The sequence below is a fragment of the Musca vetustissima genome, unplaced genomic scaffold, assembly GCF_032173495.1.
Source record: "Musca vetustissima isolate MV318-11 ecotype Yass unplaced genomic scaffold, APGP_CSIRO_Mvet_v1 utg13860, whole genome shotgun sequence".
Classification (NCBI taxonomy): domain Eukaryota; kingdom Metazoa; phylum Arthropoda; class Insecta; order Diptera; family Muscidae; genus Musca; species Musca vetustissima.
In genome coordinates this window covers 163324-190076 of record NW_026878469.1, presented here as the reverse complement: position 1 = coordinate 190076, position 26753 = coordinate 163324, and the positions used below count along the sequence as shown (strand labels likewise).

The following is a 26753-nucleotide window of genomic DNA, read 5'->3' as shown; positions in this document are numbered from 1 at the left end:
GAATTAATAAAAAAAAACAACAGCAACAACAACAACAGAATTCTCTTTTTCATATAAATTTAATATAAAATGTCTATTATTTTAGTTTGTGTGTCTGTTCGGTTGGCATCATCAAAGTCAAAGCGGGTGGCATATTTATAATAGCATTCATTCTACGATCTCTATACTATAGAGCGGGGTATAGCTAGCTTTGCAGACAACAAATGTGTTGAGAATTTTTTATTTTTAAATCGAAAAATGTCTATGGGTATGACCAATCAATAGTTTTTATTGTTGTAGTTTAGTTGTTGCTATTTTTTTCTAAACACACATTTTCTCTATAAATCTAATGAATGAATCAAATATAGAGTGTGCGGTACACAAAGGAAAAGACAGTGGTTTGTAAAGGAATAAATAAAAAAATTATTCTTTGAAAAAATCCATGCCATGTCTAGGGCTTGAAAAAATATTCTTTAATCCAAACCACGTCTTGTTTAGGCCTTGAAAAAATATTCTTTAATCCAAACCACGCCTTTTTAGGCCTTGAAAAAATATTCTTTAATCCAAACCACGTCTTGTTTAGGCCTTGAAAAATTATTCTTTAAAAAATCCACGCCTCTTAAAGACCTTGAAAAATTTTCTTAATTCAAACCACGCCTTAAGTAGGCGTGGAAAAATTATTCTTTAAAAACCCCACGCCTCTTAAAGACCTTGAAAAATTTTCTTAATTCAAACCACGCCCTAAGTTGGCGTTCAAAAGTTATTCTTTAAAAAATCCACGCCTCTTAAAGACCTTAAAAAATTATTCTTTAAAAAATCCACGCCTCTTAAAGACCTTGAAAAATTTTCTTAATTCAAACCACGCCTTAAGTAGGCCTTGAAAAGTTATTCTTTAAAAAATCCACGCCTCTTAAAGACCTTGATAATTTTTCTTAATTCAAACCACGCCTTGAGTAGGCCTTGAAAAGTTATTCTTTAAAAAATCCACGCCTCTTAAAGACCTTGATAATTTTTCTTAATTCAAACCACGCCTTGAGTACGTCTTGAAAAATTGTTCTTTAAAATATCCACGCCTTAAGTAGGCCTCGAAAAATTTTCTTAATTCAAACCACGCCTTAAGTAGGCTTCGAAAAATTATTCTTTAAAAAATCCACGCCTCTTAAAGACCTTGAAAAATTATTCTTTAAAAAATCCACGCCTCTTAAAGACCTTGAAAAAATATTCTTTAAAAAATCCACGCCTCTTAAAGACCTTGAAAAAATATTCTCTAAAAAATCCACGCCTCTTAAAGACCTTGAAAAAATATTCTCTAAAAAATCCACGCCTCTTAAAGACCTTGAAAAAATATTCTTTAAAAAATCCACGCCTCTTAAAGACCTTGAAAAAATATTCTTTAAAAAATCCACGCCTCTTAAAGACCTTGAAAAAATATTCTTTAAAAAATCCACGCCTCTTAAAGACCTTGAAAAAATATTCTTTAAAAAATCCACGCCTCTTAAAGACCTTGAAAAAATATTCTTTAAAAAATCCACGCCTCTTAAAGTGCTTGAAAATAATGTCCTTAAAAAATCCACGCCTCTTAAAGTGCTTGAAAATAATGTCCTTAAAAAATCCACGCCTCTTAAAGTGCTTGAAAATAATGTCCTTAAAAAATCCACGCCTCTTAAAGACCTTGAAAAAATATTCTTTAAAAGTCCACGCCCTTATAGACCTTGAAATTTATTCTTTAAAAAATCGACGCCTTAGAAAAAATATTCTTTAAAAAATTCACGCCTCTTATAGACTTTAAAAATATTTTTTCACAAAAATTCACGCATTGTATGGCCCTGGAAAAAAATCTTTAAAAATCGACGCTATAGATAGCCTTTCAAAGAAATATTTGAAATATCCTCTGCAAAGTTCTGAAACCATACCCAACTACCTGAGATCTTTGCCAAAGCCCTAAGTTTTTTACTAAACATCTAATTTCTTTACTGAGGTCTTTAATAGAAACCTGAGGACTTCACTAAACCCCTGAGGTCTTCACTAAAAATCTGAGGAGACCTTCAATAAAGATCTGAGGTCTTCACTAGAGGCCTGAGGACTTATCTAAAGTCCTGTAGTCTTCACTAAGAACCTAATTTTTTCACTAAAGACCTGAGGTCTTTAACGATCATCGACAAAGAAAACCTTCACTAAAGATTTGAAGTCTTCACTAAAAGCCTGGAGAACTTAACTGAAGTTATAGGGTATTCACTGAAGACCTGAGGCCTTCTCTAAGAACTGGAAACCTTCACTGTGGATCTGATGACTTCCCTTGAGGTCTTTTCTAAAGACCTTCATCGAAGATCTGAGGTCATCACTAAAGTCTAGAGGTTTTCTTCTGAGGTCCATATCATTGTTCCGATCATATATACCTTTCTATAGTATGTGTGAGGTGGTTTGCTGTTCCCCCCCACATTAGGGACTGCTGACAGAGACAAAAAAGACATATAAATAGATGAACAAATAGGAATTTGTTAAGTTTAATTGAGCCGTCAAATGCAACAGCCAGGCAGACAGACAGACAACATGTACGACTATTGCAGACAGACGGACTATTGCAAAGCGATGAACAAAAACAGAAATGCAACCATCGCTAAAATATGTATATGAAAAAAATACCAACAATTATTTACATACATACAAACATATGCGTACATATGTATATACATATATATCTGATTATGCTGAGGCTGTTTGGCTGCCTAACACAGCGAGGCATCTTAGATAAAATGTGATACAAAATATAATAATGTTCTGGTTATTATTGTTGTTGTTATTGCTATTCGCTCATATGACATAAGTAAGTAAACAAATAAAAGATAGATAGATATGTATATATTTATTAATTGTATGTTTGTATGTCGCTACATGAGCATATATGTTTACAATTCTTATGATGATCATCATCATGGGTTGTTCGGATGTTCTCAAGAGGTAGGTTGTTGCTACTCCCCCAGCTTATGCTTTATTTGAGTTATATTCAGCCCAAGTGGAATTGTGCGAAAAAAGAAAACAATTTATGAATTAATCGAAGTAATCGAAGACGTGCGAAAAAGTAGAAGAAACAGAAGTGAGCAGCGGATGCCATTCGCAAAAAAAAAAATCGAAAATGAAAATAAAAACAAATTAATGTGGCTGTTTATTTTTATTGCCACAAATTCTTGATAAATATTTCTTAGTAACATACACACACATCGTATTAATGAGTGAGTGAGAGAGTGAATATTGATGTGAGTGTATGTGGGCGATCATGTAATAAATAAAGAGTAATTATTTAATGGATACAGTAACAAATTATCTACGTCGTGGATGGAGGGAAAATATTCCAGGTGGGAATGGAAAAACATAGCAAAATTGTACAAAGGAAGAATGATGTGGAGCCAAATTTTAAATTGGGATCCTAGGGGTCTTGATATTCACTGAGTAAGGAATAAGGTCTTAAATGAGAGATCAAAATAAAGATAAGGTTCCATACTGTTGAATCTCAGATTTTTACTTCAGACCTAACGTTCTTAGTGAAGACACCAGACTATGATGAAGACCTCAGGTATTTAGTGAAGTTCTCAGACCTCTAGTGAAGTCCTCAGGCCTTTAGTGAAGTCCTCAGACCTTTAGTGAAGTCTTCAGTTCCTTATTGAGGACATTGGAGAATACCTTCCCAGATCTCTGTTAAAATCTGTGATCCTTATTGAAAATCTCAGGATTTTAGTGAAGTCCTCTGGTCATTCAGTGACGTCCTTATGTATTTTGTAAACACCTGAGGACTTTATTAAAAAGCCGGATGTCTTCACTAAAGACCTGAGTTCATCACTAAGGGTCTGAGCTCTTCACAAAAGGCCTGAGGTCTTCAAAAACACCCAAGGGTTTCACTAAAAACTACTTATGATCAGAAAATTTCAGGGTCTTTAATCCATTCCTGGGGTCCTTGAAGATCTTAAGCATTTAATAAACACCTGAGGATTTTATTGCAGACTTCAGGAAGAGCTCAGGCGTTAGTGATGAACTCAGGTATTTAGTGAAGACCTCCGTTTTTATTTTAATAGGCCCTCAGGTGTTTTTAAAATACATAAGGACATCACTAAATTCCTGAGATTTTCATTTAAGACCACAGAATTCTACAAACATCTGAGAAGTTATTCACAAAAGTCCTTACAAGGTCTTCAGATCTTCTATGTATGGATTACCATCTCAGGTCTTTAATGTAGGACTCAGGTATTTAATGCACACCTCAGATCTTTAATTCAAACCTCAGGCCTTTGACGCCGGTCTCAGGACTTCATTTTCAGTTCCAAAAGGATATATATTATTAAAAATAAAATAAAAATATAAAAAGTGTGGGGAGGTGACCTCTTAAAAATACAAATAATAAGTTTCCCCCTTTGGAAAAAATTTCATATTGAATTCATCAAAAAAATTTCAATTTCAAAATTTTTTTCAAATAAACAATTGAAAAAAAAATCACCAATGAATTTATTCTCAAAAATTTAATAACAAATTGTAAAACGTGATTTGTTTATAAATTATCAAAAAAACAGAGGAGAATGCAAAAAATTGTTATAAACATCTGGTCGGTAGGTTGTGCGATCCGATCGGTCACTCGCCAGCTTGGTGTGAAAAACAAAAAAGCCTCTTGGGCCTAACATTTATGAGTTATATTACGAGATGTCGAAGAAAAAAAATGATATGATTCAAGTGTTTTATGTTCTATTAGCAACGATGATGCCATTGCAGAATTATGTCGGCAGTTTTTTGTCTCTCTTAACTAATTTGTTGTTATTTGTAAGTTTTCAAAAAAATCTAGAAGTCATTATTGTCATTAGACTCCAAATGATCCCCATTTCCAAGCACTATTATTTTGTTGACATGAGAAAATATTATTTTTTTTAATTGATCTTCGAGAAACAGATTGATTGTAGATTTTACATTCTCATTGCGATCTGCAGCAGCTGCTGTGGTGGTCACTTGGCAGGTTATGTGATAGTGGATGGTAAAACATGAGCCAACTATTTTTTCCCACAGTCGAATATTACATTTAAAAAGACTTCGTGTCTTTGGAAAAGTCTTCGGATCGATCTTCAAAATTTCAAAAAAAAAAAAAAAAAAAAAAAAAATAGGTCCTGAATAGGTAATTTAGTGTAAACCCCAAGTCTTTAGTGAACACCTCCCGTCTGTAAAGAATACCTCCACAGCCTTTAGTGAAGACCTCAGGTATTTATTGAAGACCCAGGTCTTTATGGATTACTCAGGTATTTATGGAATACCTCAGGCCTTTAAAGGCGAGCTTAGGTCTTTAGTTAGGTCCACTGGTCTTAAGTAAAAACACCAGGACTTAAGTAAAAACTTCAGGAATTCCGTATAGACTGCAGGTCTTTATTGACGACCCCAGGTCTTTAGTGAAGTTCACATATTCAGTGAAGTTCTCTTATCTATAGTAAATACCTCAGGTCTGTAATGAATAACTGAAGACCTCAAATCTTTTTGCAAACCCCTTAGGTCATAAGTAAGGGTATCAATTATTTTAAAAAAAACCTGGTAAGTTAAAACAACTCAGGTCTTCGGTGTACACCCCCCTAAGGTATTCAGTGCAGCTCACTTATCCGTAAAAATCTTCATAGTTAAGGTCTCTATTTCTCAGAAATGACCTCTCAACTTCAGAGACTGTTGAAGACTTACTAGACGCATAGTAAAGTCCAGAGTCCCTAGTAATTGTCTGTAAAAATTCTGAGTTTCAACAATGCGTCTAGGTAAAAGCCTTGCTGAAACTAAGAATTTTTACCGACAAATACTAGGGACACTGGACTTTACAATGCCTCTTTTGGACATTCAAATATTTAATAGGGACCTAGTGGAGGCTTCAGCTTAAATAGACATCTACTGTAGGCTTAAATCTTTACTATATAGACCTAGTGGAAACTCAAGACTCTCCTGGGTGCCTAGTTGAAGTTTACTCAATTTTACTAGTCTCTCTGTAGAAGTTCAGGTTTTCAAAAACCTCTTATTGGATACACAGATCTAGTAACAAGGGTGGTTAATAAGGTCCATATGACTCAGGGCCATAATAAGGCCTAGTGGTAACACTGGACTTTTACCTCCTATTGGATATTAACATCTATATTAGGCTTTGAGAATAATCTAAAGGCTTTATTAAGGGCCTAGTAGTAGCAAGGGTAGTAACGAAGTTCCTTGTAGATATTCAGGACTATAGTAAGGACCTAGTGCTAACAAAGGACTTTACTATGTACGGGGTGAAGATTCAGGGCTTTGTCATTGATTATACAATAATGTTAATAAGTGTCTAATGAAGACTCGGATTTTTATTGAGCTTAGCAGACACGCATGCCTTTACATAGCAAATGTTGAGAATTTGGGAATTTATTAGGCACCCAATAAAGCCTTGTGGTCTTCTCACTTGTCCACCTTGAGGACTTTACTATATCCTTAAGATTTGAGGAGTCCATAGACTGAGCAGAATTAACAGAGGTGTCCGCTATGTCCTCAAGTGAAAACTCAAGTCTATATTAAGGAGTAAAGTAAAGACAGTGATCTGAATTAGTCCGATTATTAGAAAACTGAAGCCTTCGTTAGACAGAATGGTGGAAAACTGAGATCATTACAAGTTGATCCAATACAATACTAAGGAGAACTTAGTAGATCCTGATATTTGCTTGATATATTTGAAAGATCGAATTGTAGTCTTTAACTCAATCTCAATAGAGAGGACCGAAAAGGATTTTTGGTCTTTAACTCAATCATTAATCACGGATTAGTGAGGACCTCATTGTCTCCTACTTTCCTATATACTTATCATATATATTTCTTCATTGGAGGCCAGTGCCATATATTGTGGTTATAAAATGCAGTCAAGTCAATAACCCCTCACCAAAAAAAAAATGTATAGGATATGTACACGTGCGAGCCAATTTTTGCGGAATTTTCTTCTTATATGATATGTGCACGGATGTGTGTTCGTACTTTTTTCCAAATCCCAAAAATAACATCAAAGATCTTGATGACAAATTTATGAAATTTGTGGCAGATGTCTTTGTTCACTGGTCTTATGTGTGAGTGTGCGGGATATATAAAAATAAAATGACATTTTCGCAAAAAAAAAAAAAAAAATATATATATATTAAAAGAAAAGGCATTAAGGAAAATTTTATTAATGTTCGTGTTAATAATCTGCAAAGTCACACACACAACTGCAGGACGGAGGAGAATGACTAGATGTTGCAGATATATGTAGTAAAATCTATAGATCTCGATGATTTAACCCATCGAAGTGGAAGTGTATTTCTCAGCTGACTTTGACGTGAAACATCAGCACCATCGATTCCCCCAAGGGGAGGAGTGGCTGCAATTATCTAAATCAAGTTAATCGGCAATTAGACAAATAGACAATGACAGCAGCAGCAACAGGTAGTTAGGGGTAGTCTCACTCAGTAGCGTAACAACAACAATTACATTTTAAAAGTGACTAATTTCTTTCCCTCACATCTTCTGCCTCCCATTCTGCCTCTTAATATACATTTTTTTGTGGCGTTGATGCTGCCTGCCATGCATTTTCTTGTCCCCAATTTTTTTCCGACGCTTTCGATTTGACTCGTGACACTTTCTTCATTGTCTCATTTTGTTTCTTCTTCTTCTATTTATTTCAAATGTTTATGCAAAATCCGCTGATGCGGTAGTAGCCCCAGAGAACATATTCTAACCAACCAACCAACCGACCACCTACTCATCCACCATGATAAATCATTAGTAATGCCATTCGCTGTCGCACAGTGTGACAAATAGTACACATACATATATACATACATAGAACCCAGTACTTTGCACTTTTTTTTGACATTTTGATTGTTTTTTCGGTTTCTAAGTTTTCTTCATAGTGTTGTAGTTGTCTTCCGAAATAATTAATCAAATTTTATTAGCACGACATTTTCGCACAAGACAACAACAAAAAATCGGAAAATAAATTCAAACATACGTAACAACATATTCACACACAGCAGCAGCAGCAAACATACATATCTTAGTCACGCTTAACGAATTTATCATTTATGAAAAATATTTTAATGGTTGTTGTTGTTGTTGTTGTAGGGGGAGATACAAACAATACATATATTTGTATGTATTTGTACAGAATATGTCAGATTTATAAATTTTCTGTAGAAAAGACTGATGCCTTCTCTTTTTCTATAGAGACGGTGGAAGCCTTTGCCGACACGATGTCTAAGAACTATTTCCTATTTTACTATTAAATCTAAAGCTAGTGGCGCCCAACGTGGGGATGGAATGCATTTATGGAATTTTTGTATTGAAATAGGTTTTTTGAACATATAGAACCGGGGACATTTATAGAAATGGGGTCATCTGTGTTTTTCTTTTTAACCCGTTTATTTTTTTTTTAGGATTTGGCGCCCAACATGAATAATTTGTTTTTGACCATAGGTTTTGCTCAAATTGAATAATAACAAGGCCTGAATTAATCACTGAATATGTAAACTCTTTTACGACTAAAAATTAACATTCGGGTGTCAGTTTCCGATAAAATTTATAAATGTATAAAAAAATATAAAAATAAGTCTAAAAAAACTAATGTCGCCACTATTTGGAATTGGGTCGGTTTCTACTAGCGACCCATGTTTCTATTAAAAACATATTGGAGATTCTGGTCTATATAAGGGAGATAGCTGTTAGGCGCATTAGACACATATTTTAACTAGACACCTGCTGAAGGTTGTTGCCTTTACTGTCCATTACTACTCCCCAAAATATGACAATTCTATGCCTTTTCCCCCGCTTGAGATCTTTACCTATTTACTTGACGGCTGCCGTATTGGAGGATTTGATTTTTACCAGAATCTTGGTGTGGCGCTTAGTCAGACCAAGACCTTTACTAAGACGTCTATTAAAGGCCAGAAGATCCACAAGACGCGACTAATAAAAAAAACTGGGACTTCACTAGGCGCTTATTAGCGGTTTAAGGTTTTACCAGGAGCCTATTAAAGCACCTGAGCTTCTAGAAATGTCTTGCGGCTTCATTAGACGTCTAGTAAAAACATCCCATAGGCGCCTAAAATAGACCTCAGCTTCTATTAAACACCTTATACAAATCTGAGTCTCCATTAGGCGCTTAAAAATTACCAGAGACTCCACTGGATGCCAATTAATGTTCGGAGATTTAAATAGGAAAATTTTAATAAATTGGACTTCTACCAGGCCCCTAGAAAAAGCTTGAGTCTGTACTAAAGGCTGAGACTCCACTAAGTGTCTAGTGAAGACCTGAGCTAAAAGCCCAATGTAAAATTCAGATTCTACTAGGCACCTTATACAGGCACCTTCACTAGGCGCCTCATAACTTTTGAAAGAAAAAATGGCGCCCAACGTGGGATTTTAAGCAATGATTTTGTGTATTTATCGATAATATGTCTAAGCTTTTTTGTGCCCTTAGTGGAAAATACATTCTTATGGAATCATGTTTCCATTTGTGGATGCATTTTTTTTAAATTTCATGAAAATGGCGCCCAACGTGAATTTTTGAAATTTTAACTAGACATTTACCAACATTATAACAAACCCAACAGTTTTCCTTTTTAATTTATATATTTTTCCAATGATTTTAAATACGATTCTGAATCAACAGCACTTCTAAAAAATGGCGCCCAATGTGGGTCTTTTAAGTAACTCAGTGTAAAATCGAGTATTTTCTCCTTGCATTTGTTTAAAACAGTCGTATGATTATTTTTCATCTTGAAGATGGTCATCGTTTAGATCTGTTTCTATGCTATTGGACGCCTAGTCTAGACCCCGGTCTTTATTAGCTGCCTAGCTTATGCATAGCCTTGTCTTTCTAATTGTTATGCCAAATGGCTTAGAATGTATTTATTTTGTTGCACAAAGTGGCGCCCAACGTCCGTTTTCTATTTTTTCTTACATATATATTCCTAACTTTGTTTTTAGAATCTGTCAAGTTCTTCGCATTATTCAAAGGCAACATATATTTTTAAATTTTTTTACATATCAATTTCCGTTAATTTAAATTGACAAACCCTGTCGCGTTCGTCTCTATGTTGTATTGATATTTGAGTCGGTTCTCCTCCCCCCATCCCGATTGCTATTTAATAACATTATTTTGTCATTGTTTTAACACGACAATTGGTTATTAGCAGAGATATTACCAAGAGGTTCAAGGGAGGGAGGTAGAGAGAGGGTGTTAGCAGATCTTTAGAAGCTCAATGAATATCTGGTACACCGGAAATCATTTTTAAGGTGTGCCAACGAAGTCAGCCAGCCAGCCAATGAAGCATTCATCTAGGCCTTCATCCACACTTTGGAAATTATCTATAAATTTAGTGTCGTCGTCGTCCGCAAGCAGACTAATGTGACAGCGTTGTTGTAGACAAATAGAGACAATAGATTTATTTTTTTAGTCGATTTTTCTTATTATTGGCGTTTTTTGCTGTTGTTGTTTCTTAGACAATATTCGATACATTGTAGATGTATGAATAATTACTTAATAAATTTAAAAATTCCAGGGATGTACACATACAAATGTCGATAATGTATTTGTAACTGTGTCAAACACAATTGGCGCCCAATGTGGGGCTTTATGGAATGAATTTGGAATTTAGCCATAATTTGTCGACCCTTTTATCGCTCTTAGTGTGAAATATATTCCTAGATAATCAGTTTTCCATATATACCTATATTTTAAATAGTTTGCTAAATTCCATAAAAATGGCGCCCAACGTGAATATTTTAAAATTTCTTAAATGTAGGCCAAGATACTAAAAACAAATTCTTAAATTTCCCATCCAACCAAATACCACTGATATACATTTTTTTGCATTCCCTTTGCAAATTTCCAAATTTATTTTAAAATTTTCCCAGAAAAATGGCGCCCAACGTCAATAATACCGCAAAAATCAATACTTAGGTTTTCTTGGAATCCAAATATTTATTTTTCCTCCACATTTGTTGAAGTGTTAACATATTATTTTTACATAATCCATTAAGATTTTACGCATTTACATTTTGAGACCTCACAGTCGGTCAGTCAGCAGAGGCAGTTTGTTAGCTGATCGCCTAACTAACCCATTTCTATTATAGTTTCCCAAACAAAAAAAAATCATCCATCCATCCATCCATTGTGACGCCATATGTGTGTTCCTCACACTGAACATTTGATTGCAATGACTTGGCTTTCGCACTCTAATCGCTGAGCAAATTGAGCGAAATTTGCCGCACGGCCTGCTTGATTTCATTTCGTTTTCATTTCAATCGGCAGCCAACAACTTTCGTGGCATATGGACAATGACCGACGTTCTTTGGGCATGATGCGGATGATGATGGTGTACATTTGGTAATATTTCAAATTCCTTTTTTGTGGGGCAAAATGCAAAAACTATTTTTTTTTTTTTTTTGGGAGAAGAGGGTGTTTGGCCTCTTGTTGGAGGAAGATTAATTTATTGGCGGAATTTTCCTCCGAATTCCGAATACTATGAATTATGTTCTTATGGAATAAAGAATGTGTCTACAAATATAGATGTCTTCATCTCAGAACGATTAAAAGGGTCTTCTGTAACAGACCTCTCACAAGGCATTCGACCCACAAAAATACCCTCGATATTTTATATTCCTTCAAATTGGCCTGTATTTAATATATCTTAATGTGTCTAGTCTTTTCAGAAAATAATTCCTCATTTACTTCGAAAAAGCTCCGATGTATCCCACATATCTCAATGGTGATTTTATCCATAGTAGGCGGAATAGCCTCTAATGAAGGCCCTTTTATAAAATTTCTATACACAAACTAGGTCCTTAAATTTCCTATATATTTCAAATATAGCAGAGTTTTGTAATCACACCGAAGACATCCGATTAGAACATTTTAGATGATCTACTCTATATAGAAGAAAATTTAGAGTACTGTATCTTTCTATTTGTAGAAAGTCAGAAAAGTCGGAATTTCTGTTCTTACAAGAAATGTCTCTCTAGTCGATTTCCCTTTCTACAGAAAAACTTTCCGGATATTTTATTATTCGTAGAAGGCTCATGAAATTGTCTTAAGAAGTTTCTGAGTTTCTGATTATAAAGTGGCGCCCAACGTAAACATTTCGAAATAAAAGAACATGGTAAATCCAAGTGCAATTACGTCCGTCTATTCTGAAAGAATATCTCTTGCTCTCTATCCGATGAAGACCTCTCTCTCTCTCATTTGCTTCGAAAAAGCTTTGATATATCCCACATATCTCAATGAGGATTTTAGACTAGGTCCTTAAATTTTCCTATATATTTCAAATACTTCAATGTTTTTTAATCAAACCGAATACATCCAATGAGAACCTCTTTGAAGATATACTCTACATTGAAGACCATTTAGAGTATGTCCATATGTATAGAAAAGTCAGAAAAGTCGGAATTTCTGTTCTTACAAGAGATTTTTCTCAAGTTGGTCTCTCTTTATCAACTGAAACATTTTCCGGAGATATTTTATTCGCAGAAGACCCCATTAAAATCAGACTCATCAAAAAATCTGTCCTAAGAAGTTTCTCAGAAAAAAAAAAATTATCGTTACCTTAGATACTAATTCATGATAACGTGGCGCCCAATGTTAAATTTTCGAAAAAAGCAAACGTTCTATATCGAAGTGCACTCAGGTAATTTGTAATTTCTAACAATCTCTCTCATTTCTATCCGAAGAACTCCTCTCCCTATGCATCATCATATAAACTATTATCTTTAGAAGTCCCTCCAAAAGACACAAATTCTAACCAAAGGCTGACTCATAACAAAGTGGCGCCCAACGTGAAAAAAGCATGCTTACACAGAATACAGAATATTTTTTTTATTTTTATAAAGAAAAATCTAAAATACACCCCTCATAAGGGATCTATCTTAGGCGATATTTATATTTACTGATATTTTATCAGGTGGTATTTTTATCAACAAACCCTCTCTCTATATTTTAGTCTCATGATATAAAAAACTGTATTAAGAGTTCCCCCGAAAGACCATTTTAACTTCAGTTGGTGACAATAAAGTGGCGCCCAACGTGAAATTTTTTAAATAAAAAACGTGGTATATAAAAATAAACATTTGAAATACTCTTCTCTCTATAGACCTCTTTATCCGTCACTTTTTCTCTCTATCTGTCTTTCTCTCTCTTTCTCTCTATCAAACAGTCCCTCTTTCAATTGGAATCTTATTTATCAATAGAATGCCTCTCTTTCTACATCTACCCCATTCAACCCCATTTATATAGAAGTTCCTTTGTATGCCTTAATTTCTAAGCTCATTGCTACTTCATATTCAAGTGGCGCCCAACGTAAACTTCTTAATAATTTGTTAATAAATAGAAAAAAATCGTGTTACTTACATCTGGGTGTTCTCGCACAGGTACATAGACTTTTTCATTTAATGACACAACGGGTCCCTCGGGTTCTGGCAACATAAGGGGTTCTTTTTTCACACCATTTATTTGGAATAGTGAGGCACGAACGCGGGCAATTTCTAAAAAGAGAATAAAAATAAGAAAAAAAAATGAATAAAAATGTGAAATTGTAAAAACAAGAAAGAACCGCATAACAAACAGTTTTACGATCATGAGGACTCAGGCTATGACATTTTTTGCAGAAGAACTTAGACCTCAGATTTTTTTTATAGAAAAAAACCTCTCCAAGTGCTCCGTAACTTTCATAGAAAAATTATCTCAGAATTGTCGAAATTTTTTTATAGATACAATGAGTTGTCAAGACATTCGAATTTTAACTATAAAATTTCGGTCTTCGGATTGGGACACTTTTCATGGAAAAGATCTGATAAGTGCTCATGGACTGCCGAATTTTATGATATAGAAAAAAAAATAATTCTCAGGACTATTAAATTTTTTCTAAAGAAAAAAGTCCGGATAATTTTTTATTGAGAACAAAATAGTAATTCTTAAAGAATGCAGAATTTTTATAAAAATAAAATCCGTTTCTAGGGTTTGCAAATATACCTGATGAGCCTGATGAGCCCCACGTCGAATAATGGTGGGTACAAAAAATACAAACCGTAGTTGATGAAGTTTTGTTTTCAGACCTCAGTAAAAGCAGGCTCAATTTGGTCTATAGAAAAATTGCTTCTACAGAGGCCGTGAGGAGGCCAGTGATTTCTTTTTTATAGAAACAAATTGACAGCAACTGGGTATGTGATTTTTTTATAGAATAAATCCGACAGAGGTCTGTGAATTTTTTCCTATCGAAAAAAAAATTAACTTAACTGCCCCCTACACAAATATCCTACAGAAAAATGGGCTCAACAATTGACTGCGAATAGAATAGTATAGTAAAATATGACCTCAACTAGGTTCTGATTTTTTTTTTTCTGTAGAGGCCTAAGGATTTTTTATAGACAAAAAATTAGACCTTAAATGGGACCTAAAAATTTTTAGCCTCAAATGTTGTTTTGAATTTTTTTCTGTAGAAAAAAATCCGAACTCAACTGAAGTCTATGAATTTTTCTTTTTCATAGAAAAAAATATCCTCCGCAGAGGCGTCTAAATTATTTCCCCTGAAAAAGGACCTGTAATGAGTTCTGCAAATTTGTTTCTATAGAGTAAAATGGCCTCAGCTCCACCCTCATTATTATTACATTTAAATATGCATTTTTATTGATATCTTAATAGATTTTCTAAAAATAATAAATTTAAATAAAAAAATACAAAACTGAAAATTGATATTTGTTGAACAGGTAATGCCATGAAAGGGGTGTGTGTGGGAGCAGAGCAGGTCGGCTAAAGAACTTGACAATTCAAATAAATTAATTACAATTGTCAAGTGTGTCGATCGGGCTATTACACATGTGTGTGTATGTGTTGATGTGTCATTCACTAACACAATGTTGCATTGCACCTCGTTGCATTGACATTGGTGAATAAGTTGCAGAACTGGCATTTGGATTTGGATGATTCGCACAATTCTGGTGAGGTAATTCCAGAAGGAGGTCAACTATTGAACTTAAGTGGCTATCATTAATTATCGGAGAGGGAGAGAGAGAGAACTGCAAGTTATTACTGGACAGCCGTTTGAATTGAGTGACATGCAAGATATTGGATATCGACAGCTGGTGGATTTATTGGGGGAGGAAGAAGAAAAATCAACAAAGGAATCAGACCATTGAATGTAGGTGGGGGGTTTTTATTTTCAATATTTATTTTAATTTCATTGCATTTTTAATTTTGTTCCATTTCGAAAAATGAAAAAAAACAGTTCTCGACAACTTGTCTATAAATAAATAAATTTTTTTTCTCTGTAAATACAACTAAAAAATAAATATTCATGAGTGTATTTTTGCAAAATGTGTATGATGTAGTTCACTCCCCACCTCCTACTCCTCCTCCCCGAGTACTTCACATTAGATCTGTGTTATAAATTTAAGTCCCGCTCTTATTTGGTTTGGTTTCGTTTCAGAGTATTTTTTTATAGAAACTTGACCATAAATGGTTAACCGCCGGGGCTGCCACTTAAGTACTTATTTTTATTTTTATATTTTTATTCTACAACAACAACAATTAACCGCCATATGTACTTTTGTTGTTGTGTTTTTATTTAATTGATTCATTTATCATAATTAAAAACAATGTGAATTTAATTTGATTAATACACCGTCTTAAGTGTTAATAATTTTTTGGACAAATTGTTCGAAGTACTTTTTAATATAGAATAAAATTAGATACAAATTGGGATATGAAAAATGTTCACAACGGGATTTCAAATAGCATAAAGTTTAATTAAAAATATTTTTGAAAAAAAAAATATAAAGAAAAAAAATTCTCAAAAAATTCCGAGATAGGATTTTTTTCTACCGAAAAAAGATCTATGCCTTATCTGAGTTCTCAAAATCTCAGCTGAAGTCGGATTTTTTCTAGAAAAAAAATTCGAAACTTCTGCTGAGGTTTTTCATACAAAGAAAAAAATTCGGAGACCTCAGTTGAAGTCGGATTTTTTCTATAGAAACAAATTTGGAGACCTCGAGGTTAGTTTGTTTTTATAGAAAAAAAACGGTAACATAAGTTGTGGTTGATTTTTTTCTGGAAAAAAATCGGAGACTTGAGTTTATCTAAGGTATTTTTCTGTAAAAAAAACATGCGGAGATATCAGTAGAGGATTTTTTTCCATGGAAAAACATTTGTAGAGGTTAGCGATTCTATAGAAAAAAAATTGTGAGACCTCGGTTGAGGTCGTCGACTTTTTTTACTATAGAAAAAAAATTGAGGTCATCGATTTTTTTCTATAGAAAAACATTTGTGAGACCTCAGTTGATGTCGGATTTTTGTTCGTATAGAAAAAAAATACTGAGACATCAGAGCTCACAATATTGTCAAAATTCTTTCGTCATACTGCTGCGTGACCATATCGATCCGCAAGCTTGCCTCATCCATTGCCGACGTAATCACATCGTCGCCTGTCGCCCCAGGCTAACAAATCAATGTGTCATAATAATTTTTCAAAACCTAAATGGATTTTATGATTCTTGACAATTACCAGCAAAGCAACAATAACAACAACAACAACAACAGCAACAACCTAAAATCGCGATATCATGCAACAATTCATAAATTACAACAATAATGGCAATAACAACAACAATAATAATAATGATCATCGTATACAATGAAAGCTTATGGTCAGCATCGTGTGCCGGAGGTCAGGCAGGATTAAGGTGATGATGGTGGCTCGGACGGCACCAAAAACCACCAAACACGCACACACATACATAGCATATGTAAATTTTCCATTATTTTCCTATAAACAGCAATCAGATCGGAAAACAATGGTGCTGTGGACGGCGTCCACTATCAACACCATCTACAACAGCAACAAGAACAACAACAATAGGCAAATAAAAACCAAGCGACAAGTTTAGCGCCACTTTATTGTTGTTGTTGTTGCTGGTGCTGCTTGTTGGCCAAGTTAACAAAAGTGTTTGAACCTTTAACGAAAAAAGCCGCCTGCCGCCGCCAAACAATATTTGGCGACTTGTTGGTATTGTGTGTCTGTCTGTCGGTATAGCTAGTGTTGCTATTTTTGCATGTGGCAGGCAGTCAAGTCAAGTCACCGGAGTGAGTAATTGCATCATGATCTGTTTACATGACATCAATATCGTGCCAAATGGCGGCGCTCTGCAGTCCGGATCCAACTGAAAATAGTGTTAAGACCATATATGGTGGGGAATTGGTGGTAGATTCTCTATATTTGTGGGTAAATCGTGAGCACAATGGCGTCAAGACAAGGAGACACACACACACTGAAACATACATACAGACGCATATAGTGCGCAAAACATCGGAAGCTCGAATGGACAATGGTGGATTTACGGTTATGGAGGATTAAAAAAATCTGAATTTGAGGTCTGAGAAAATGTATTCTCTATAGAAAAAATTCTAAACTGAGGTCTGTAAGTTTTTTTATGAAAGAAAAACTTTTTTTAAAGAAAAAATCCGACCTCAACTGAGAATTTTTTTTAAAGAAAAAATCCGACCTCAAAAAAAAATCAACAGAGGTCTCCGAATTTTTTTCTATAGAAAAAAATCCGACCTCAAAAAAACTCAACAGAGGTCTCCGAATTTTTTCTATAGAAAAAAAAAATCCGACCTCAACAGAGGTCTCCGAATTTTTTTCTATAGAAAAAAAATCCGACCTCAACAGAGGTCTCCGAATTTTTTTCTATAGAAAAAAAATCCGACCTCAACAGAGGTCTCCGAATTTTTTTCTATAGAAAAAAAATCCGACCTCAACAGAGGTCTCCGAATTTTTTTCTATAGAAAAAAAATCCGACCTCAACAGAGGTCTCCGAATTTTTTTCTATAGAAAAAAAATCCGACCTCAACAGAGGTCTCCGATTTTTTTTTCTATAGAAAAAAAAATCCGACCTCAACAGAGGTCTCCGAATTTTTTTCTAAAAAAAATCCGACCTCAACAGAGGTCTCTGAATTTTTTTCTATAGAAAAAAAAATCCGACCTCAACAGAGGTCTCCGAATTTTTTTCTATAGAAAAAAATCCGACCTCAACAGAGGTCTCCGATTTTTTTTTCTATAGAAAAAAATCCGACCTCAAAAGAGGTCTCCGAATTTTTTTTCTATAGAAAAAAAATCCGACCTCAACAGAGGTCTCCGAATTTTTTTCTATAGAAAAAAAATCCGACCTCTACAGAGGTCTCCGAATTTTTTTTCTATAGAAAAAAATCCGACCTCAACAGAGGTCTCTGAATTTTTTTTCTATAGAAAAAAAAATCCGACCTCAACAGAGGTCTCCGAATTTTTTTCTATAGTAAAAAAATCCGACCTCAACAGAGGTCTCCGAATTTTCTTCTATAGAAAAAAATCCGACCTCAATTGAGTTCTCCGAATTTTTTTCTATAGAAAAAAGATCCGACCTCAACAGAGGTCTCCGAATTTTTTTCTATAGAAAAAAGATCCGTCCTCAAATACGGAGACCTCAATTTTTTTTCTATCGAAAAAAAATCCGACCTCAACAGAGGTTTCCGAATTTTTTTCTCTAAAAAAAATCCGACCTCAACAGGTCTCCGAATTTTTTTCTATAGAAAAAAAATCCGACCTCAATTGAGGTCTCCGAATTGTTTTCTAGACCTCAACTGAGGTCTGATTTTTTTATTTTTTTCCCTCAACAGAGGCCATTTTTTATAGAAAAAAAATTTTAAAAATATGTCGTCCATTGCTTCGGTCCTCCCTTTAGCTATGTTACTAATAAAAATAAGATTTATTGAAAATGTTCAGTTTCGAAAACGTATCAATCTGTTAGCCTTGTTAACAAATGGGTATGTGGTGGGTTGCCTACAGGCCAAAAAAATAATTTCTCTGCCAACACAATTGCGTGTTGACCGATCACAAATCAATCAGAATTCCGTCAGTTAGCCAGCCACCACCACTTCGTCAATCAATTCCGTTTCAAGTTTAGGTTCAGGTTGGGTTTCTCTTTTGTTTTTGTCAATAATTGGTTGGTGGTGGTGATGGCGAGGTATTAGATCATATTTTAGCACTCCTCTCTAAGCTAATTCAATGAGTTTTTGTCAGAATGCGATTTGTTGTTGTTACTGTTGTTGTATTCAGACAAAATTAGCTATAGAATATCATTTTGATCTTTTTGCAAAAAATTAGAAAAAAAAATCGTAAACAAAAAAACTGCAAAATTAAGTGTCTAACTGCTGGAGGCTGCTGCTGTTTAACTCTCTTTGTGTTTAGACGTGACCCTCCTCTTAGACGCCCGTCCATCCATCCGTCCGTCTTATAAATTTGTTGCTAAGACTTATCGGTCTGTCTGGTGTCATATCTGATGAATGCAATTCATTCATTGGTTGGCTGAATGACTGACTGACTCTGATGATGGCAACAAAAACAATAATAACAAAAAACTAATGCCATTAAAACCATGTCTGTGTCCCGCCTGTCTGTCGTTCGGTTGTTTTGGTAAGTTATTGGTGGCACTGCCGCCGTATGATTGCATCTTTGGCGTGGGTGGTGTAATTTTTTGTTTCTAATCTTTTTTTGTTGTGGAGGGCAACAAAACAACCCGACACTCTTAAAAAGTCATGTTTATTGTTGCGGTAATTGTTTTCTAAAGCCTGCCTGTTTGAGGTTATTTTTTAAGACTTTATTCATCAATAGATCGCAATCGGCCACTTGTGTGTATTACAATGGAACTGAACAATAACTAGAATTGACTACTGAAATCGTGAGGGAAGATGAGGAGGAGGAGGAGGGATTAGCGGATTGGGGGTCATAAGTTCAAATAGAACATATGTTCTCAAATGGATTGGAAAAATTTGTAACCTCGGCTGAGGTCTGGGAAAAATATGATCTCAACTGTGGCATGTAAATATAAAAAAAATCCAACCTCTACTGAGATCTGTGAAATTTTTTCTTTAGGAGAAAAATCCTCTACGATTTTTTTCTGTGGTGAAAAGGGGTCTTCACAGAAGTCTGTGAATTTTTACCATAGAAAAATTAACTCACCTAAGGCCAATATTTTTCTTTCTATAGCAAAAATGTCCTCAACTGAAGCCTATTTTTAAATTACCTCAACTGATGCCTATTGGAAGAAATGTGAAATATTTAACCTCGGCTGAGGTCTGTAATTTCTATAGAAAAAATCCAACCTCTACTTAGGTCTGTGAAATTTTTTCTTTGGGAGAAAAATCCTCAAATGAGATTTGAGATTTTTTATAAGAGAAAAATTGGCCTTTACAGAGGTCTGTGAATTTTTTATACAAAAAACTGACTTTAACTTAGGTCTATAATTTTTTTTCTATAGAAAAAATGGCCTAACCTGAGACATATGAATTTTATTCTCAACTGATGAGTGTAATTCTGAGGTATGTGAATTGCTTTCTATACGACATCAACTGAGGTCTGTGTATTTTTATGGAGATTGTTTTTTTTTATTTTCTGTGAACAAAGTGGTCTAAGCTGTGATCTATAAAATTTTTCTATAGAAAAAAATTACCCCAACAGAGGTCTGTAAATTTGTTTCTATAGAAAAAAAATTCGATCTTTGCTGAGGTTTCCTAAATTTTTTCTTTGGGAAAACTCCTGAAATGGCATCTGGGATTTTTTATAGGAAAATTTACTTCTTTTGACATTTTCATTTTGAGGAAAAGTTGGCCTCCACAGAGGTCTGTGAATTTTTTTTCCGCTGAAAAATTACTATTATCTCAACTGAAGCCTATGAATTTTTGCTATAAAAAATGTCTGAAGCCTCTTTTTCTATAAAAAAAATGGCCCCGACTGAAACCTGTGATTTTTTTCTATTGGAAAAATACTTTGAACAGAGAGCTGTTACATTTTTCCTATTGCAAAAAATTGCCTCAGCTTAGGTCCAGGTTTTTTTTGAGAATGATTTTTTCATAGAAAAATCACTTCATAAAAAATGTTTTTCTAATGGGGAACAAATTGATTCTTCTATGATTTTTATTCTGAGGAAAAAGTGGCCTCTACAGAAGTCTTTGATTTTTTTTTTTCCTTATAGAAAGAATGGTCGCCGCTGAAAATTTTCTAAAGAAGAAATGGATCTAACTATAGAAAAAAATGGCCTCAACTGAGGCCCATGAATTTTTTTCTTTAAAAAAAGGCTGAGGCACCTGATTTTTTTTTATAGAAAAAAAATCAGAGGCCCCAGCCGAAACTTTAATTTTTTGTTTTGAAAAAAAAAAAAATGTTCTTATCTGAGGAATGTTAAAAATTGTTTTCTATAGAAAAAAAATGGCTTCAACAGAGCCGTGAATCTGAGAATTTTTTCTAAATAAAAAAATACATGATTTTTTTTCATAGAAAAATTATTTCTTACAATTTCTTCTATTGAAAAAATCGCTTTTTATTGTGAGGAAAAAGTGGCCTCCATAGAGGTCTGTGAATTTCTTCATATAGAAAGAATGGTGTCCGTTGAAAAATTACAAAAGAAGAAATGGATCCAACTACAGAAAAAATGGCCTCAACTAAAGCCTATGATTTTTTTTTTCTATAAAAAATTACAGAGGCCCCTGATTTTTCTATAGGAAATGGCCTCAGCGGAATCCTTTGAATTTTATTATCATTTTTTTTTTCTTTTACAAAAAAATGTCTTCAACTGAGGCATGTTTTCTATAAAAACTGACTTCAATAGAGCCCGGTTAAATTTTGCTCCATGATTTTTTTTTTTTATAGGATAGAAAAATGGTCACATGTTTTATTATTCGTAACAGAGAAAATTGTTCTATAGAAAAATATCATAGCCCAGTGATTATGCTATGACAAGGAACAATTCGTGATGTCGGAATTTTTCTATAAAAACAATGACCTCATCTGAGCATTCGGAATGGATTCAACTACAAAAAGTAGCTTGTGATTTTTTGTATGATTTTACTATAGAAAAAATTCTGTATGTAGAAAAATATTTATTGGGAAACTACAAACATATCTCAGCATAGTTTTCCGATTTTCTATTGAAATAAAATGTATGTAATTGTAAAAAATATTATGAGCAATTGTCCTAGAGGTGTCAGATCATTATTAATTTTTTTTAATTTTTTAAATTTTTTAAATTTTTTTAATTTTTTTTATTTGATATTTTTTTCCGGGGGATTTTTATTTTTAGGACGGACATATTTTTCAATTGCCTTATTTTTCTGGTGCCATAAATATTTTTTTTAAACTCATAATTATATCAGCCAAAACTATAAAAAAATTTAAGGGGCATAATCCAAAATGTTTTTATAATGACTATGTTCTATTTTTTTCTTCATGATATGATTTATGATGATTGGAACCAATAATAGATAGATACATCTATATTATTTCGTAGCGCCTCACACCTTATGGAAAATATCAAAACGTTTTTTTTTTTTATCGGAATAAATTCCAATTTTTTGAATTGTTATTTTAGAAATGGAAAACTATTTTGAAATTATAACAACAATGTTTCAATAAACATCCATATTTCAATATTATTTTTCTTGTGTAAATTTTTATGTTAATGATGAGGACATAGAACACATTTTTAGAGGGGTTTGTTTGTTTGTTTGTTTCCGAAGAGGCCATAAATTTCAAAACGTCACATTGAAACAGCAGACATATGTTAAAGTGTAACATTCAAACATGATCACTCCTCCACACAGAACAATAAATTATAGAAAAATTAAAAAAAAAAATCACAGCCTCTGAGGATTTATTCGTTTCTACAAAAAAACGTATTTTTTTACAAAAAAAGTTCTTGGTACTGTTGAGATTTTTTTATTCCAGAGAAAAAAAATCGGTCTTCAGTAGCTGAGGTAATTTTTTATAGAAAAAAAATCGACCTCAATCCTACCTCTACTGAGGTCTGCGGAATTTTTTCCTTGGGAGAAAAATCCTCAAATGAGGTCTGTGATATTTTAAGAGGGAAAATTGGCCTCCACAGAAGTCTGTGAATTTTTTTATACCATAAACTGACTTTAACTGAGGTCTATGCATTTTTTCTATAGAAAAATGACCTTACCTGAGGCCTATGAATTTTATCCTCAAGTGATGACTGTAATTTTGAGGTCTGTGAATATCTTTCCATACGACATTAACTGAGGTCTGTGCATTCTTTTATGGAGATTGTTTTTTATTTTCTGTAAATAAATAGGTCTATGCTGGGATCTATGAAATTTTTCTATAGAAAAAATTACCTCAAAAGAGGTTTTAATGACAGATAATGCCTACTTTTTGCAAAGTTTTGTTCCTTGTTGTTTACATTTACGAATTCTGTTGAGGTCTCGGATCTGCGGGTAGATCGGTCGAGCGGTGGTTACCCGCAGCAACGCCGCGTTCTTCCTCAAGTTTCCCGCTCGACAATTTGCGCATTTGGGTATAATTGTATTTTGCTTTCCGCATTTGAAACAAAAAAAGTTTCATTGCACAGAAGGGCATTCCCTAAATCCGTGTCAAGGGGCTTGATATTTCCAGCATACTAATTACTTGTTAATTAGTTGAAATGTCGACAACTTCCTCATCTTCCTGTATGGCATTGACGCGAACTTAAAAAAAAAATGTCTTCTCCATTTCTATACAGTCTATTCTCAGTTGTTCCAAGGATGAAACTTGCATCGAATAAACAATATTGGAAAGGTTCTTCCTTTGCCAGGGATATCATTTCATATTCCGAGACTGGTCTTTCAAGTTTGGACCTCATGGAATTCACGTCATGGAAAAATTAATTGATTGATTCTCCCGGCATTTTCATTAGGAGAAAAATCTGCGATTTTTTTATAGGAAAAATTGCTTTATCTGTGAGGAAAATGTAAGGATTTTTTTTTTTTCATAAAAAAAAATCGACCTCAAGGGCGGGAGCATTTTGGAAAAAAAGTCCTTAATCAGAGATCAGCTGTTTTCTAAGTCACAGAAATTACATTGTTTTCTAAGGAGTGAGGTCTATAAAGAGAACAAATATTTGAGACACTGTGATCGGATTATTTTCTATAGAAAAAATCGTCCGATGAACTGAATTCTGATTTTTTCTATTAATTTTTTTTTTTTCAGTCACTCAGTTCTAATTTTATTTCTATACGAAAATCCTTCGAAGCTAAAGACGATATTTGTACTATGTTAAATGTTTTATAAAGAAAAAATTTCTCAGATCTATGGTCCCCATTCACTGAGTCGTCAGTCAATAAAGTCTGATTAAAACCAGTAAGGAAAGTAGTAAAGTCGGACTGATACCCTTCACAACTTTGGGTATATTCTACATATATATCCTAACAGACGACGCGTTTTTGTTATATATCTATATCTGAACCGATTTCAGGGAAACTTGCCAGAGACTAATTAATATGGGCCTAGCTATGGATATTTTCACGAAGCTTAGCAACATCATTCTAGACTTAATTCAGTACCCTATACTAAAATTCGTGCAAATAGAAAGATATAAGGACTTTGGTGCACCAATTACATAAAATCGGACGAAAATATATATGGGAGCTATATCTAAATCTGAGCGGATTTCACAAAACTTAGCACACGTCATTCTAGTCTTAATTCAGTACGCTATGACAAATTGTGTGCAAATCGAATAATTTTCAGAGACTTTGGTGCGCCTATTACCTAAAATCGGGCGAAACTATGTAAACCGATGTTCATAAAACTTAGCACACATTATTATAGACACAACTCAGTACGCTATGCCAAATTTCGAAAGATATATAGGGTCTTTGGTGCACCAATTACCTTAAATCGGATGAAAATATATATGGGAGCTATATCTAAATCTGAACCGATTTTCACGAAACTTGGCAGACATCATTTTCGATCTTATTCATTACTCTGTGCCAAATTTAATGTAAATAAAAATATTTCCAGGGACTATAGTGGACTATTTAATTAAAATCGGACGAAGATATATATTGGAGCTATATCTAAATCTGAGCCGATTTTCGCGAAACTTTGCACACATCATTGTAGACCTTATTCATTGCGCTGTGCCAAATTTCGTGCAAATCGAAAGATATATAGGGACATTGGTGCACCATTTACCTTAAATCGGACGAAAATATATATGTGAGCTATATCTAAACCTGAACCGATTTTTCCCAATTTCAATAGAGTTCGTCCTTGGGCCAAACAAATGAGCTTTGTCAAATTTTATCCAATTCGGATCATAAATGCGACCTGTACTTTGTTTACAATTTATCATGGACGGACAGGGATGCAAAAGTTGGTACAATTGTACTAATTTAAGCACTATTTGGAAGTAAAAAATACAATAGCACCCCAATGACATATTTAGCACTATTTCTAAATTGTATCAAACTATTCTCACTTAAAAGTATTATAAGTGCTTAAGCATACAATATGAAATGGATTGCCATCCCCCGTTGTCGTTACGAATGGATGAATTTCCCATAGTTTAAACGTAGTGTCCTATGCCAATTCAGAATTCAGTATTCCCGATCAGATTGACAAATTCAGTAAAGATATTAATTATTATTTTTGTAACAGTTCTATGAGAGAAATGATTTTTCATTGTTTCAAGAATATATCGGTAAAGATATTCATGTTGTTTTTAAATACTCAACAACTCGATGGCTTTTACGTCAAGAAGTTATTGAAACAATTTTGGCGCAGTGGAAATAACTTCAATATTATTTTACACTCAATGATTTCGAAGCTGATTCCCAAAAGTTAAGGCTCAATTCTATTATTTCAGAATTTTCTAACCACACTGTGGTACAGGGTATTATGTCTTTGTGTGTATGTTTGTAACAGGCAAAAGGAAACGAGATGGACACATGGTTCCTTTTGAGAATATGCATAGAATCACTTTCTGAGTCGATTTATGCATGTCCGTCCGCCTGTCTGTCTGTCCATGTTAAATTGTAAACAAAGTACTGGTCGCATTTATGATCCGAATTGGATGAAATTTGGACCAGGTCACTTATTTGGCCCAAGGACGAACCCTATTGAAAATGGGAAAAATCGGTTCAGATTTAGATATAGCTCCCATATATAGTTTCGTCCGATTTAATGTAAACGGTCCCTATATATCCTTCGATTTGCACGAAATTTGGCACAGCGTATTGAATTAGGTCTAGAATGATGTGTTTTGAGTTTCCTGAAAATCGATTCAGATTTAGATATAGCTCACATATCGTGCAATTTTATTTAAATGGTGCACCAAAGGTCCTATATATCTTTCGATTTGCACGAAATTCGGCACAGCGTACTAAATCGGGTCTAGAATAATGTGTGTTAAGTTTCCTGAAAATCGGTCCAGATTTAGATATAGCTCTCATGTATATATTCAGAGATGGACCGTCAGAAACAGTGACGTAAATGACATACATTTCCGACGTATAATACATACGTCAAAAACGTCGGAAACCACCCAAAACCATTAGGTTTTTGACAAAATTGCCATTTCCATTAAACAATTTGCAAATTACTTATGTTTTAATCAAATCCTTATAAAATTTCAAAATTTTCTTCTCCAAAAGTTTAGATTTTTTTTATCAGTTCTAGTAAAGAATATTCAGATATATGTAAAAATAATGTATATTTATGAAAATAACTGTGTATGGCAATAATATTCAAATAAATGACGTTTACTACATTTATACAGGTATATGACGTTTACACCTTTTTGACAGTCGAAAACCTAAAAACTCGTCGCTCGGACCATCCCTGTATATATTCGTCCGATTTTATGTAAATGGTGTACCAAAGTCCCTATATATCTTTCGATTTGCACGAAATTTGGCATAG

At 33.9% G+C, this 26753-nt stretch overlaps 1 protein-coding gene across 3 annotated transcripts in view; it reads right to left on the bottom strand.

The window, feature by feature from the left end:
• LOC133323223 (protein held out wings) overlaps nucleotides 1-26753 on the bottom strand; it is a 114672-nt gene that overhangs the window by 36942 nt on the left and 50977 nt on the right. For all 3 annotated transcript variants that reach the window (XM_061532178.1, XM_061532179.1, XM_061532180.1), the window contains exon 3: nucleotides 13379-13512. In XM_061532178.1, the coding sequence (XP_061388162.1) occupies nucleotides 13379-13512 (134 nt within the window). The remainder of the gene's footprint in view (nucleotides 1-13378; nucleotides 13513-26753) is intronic.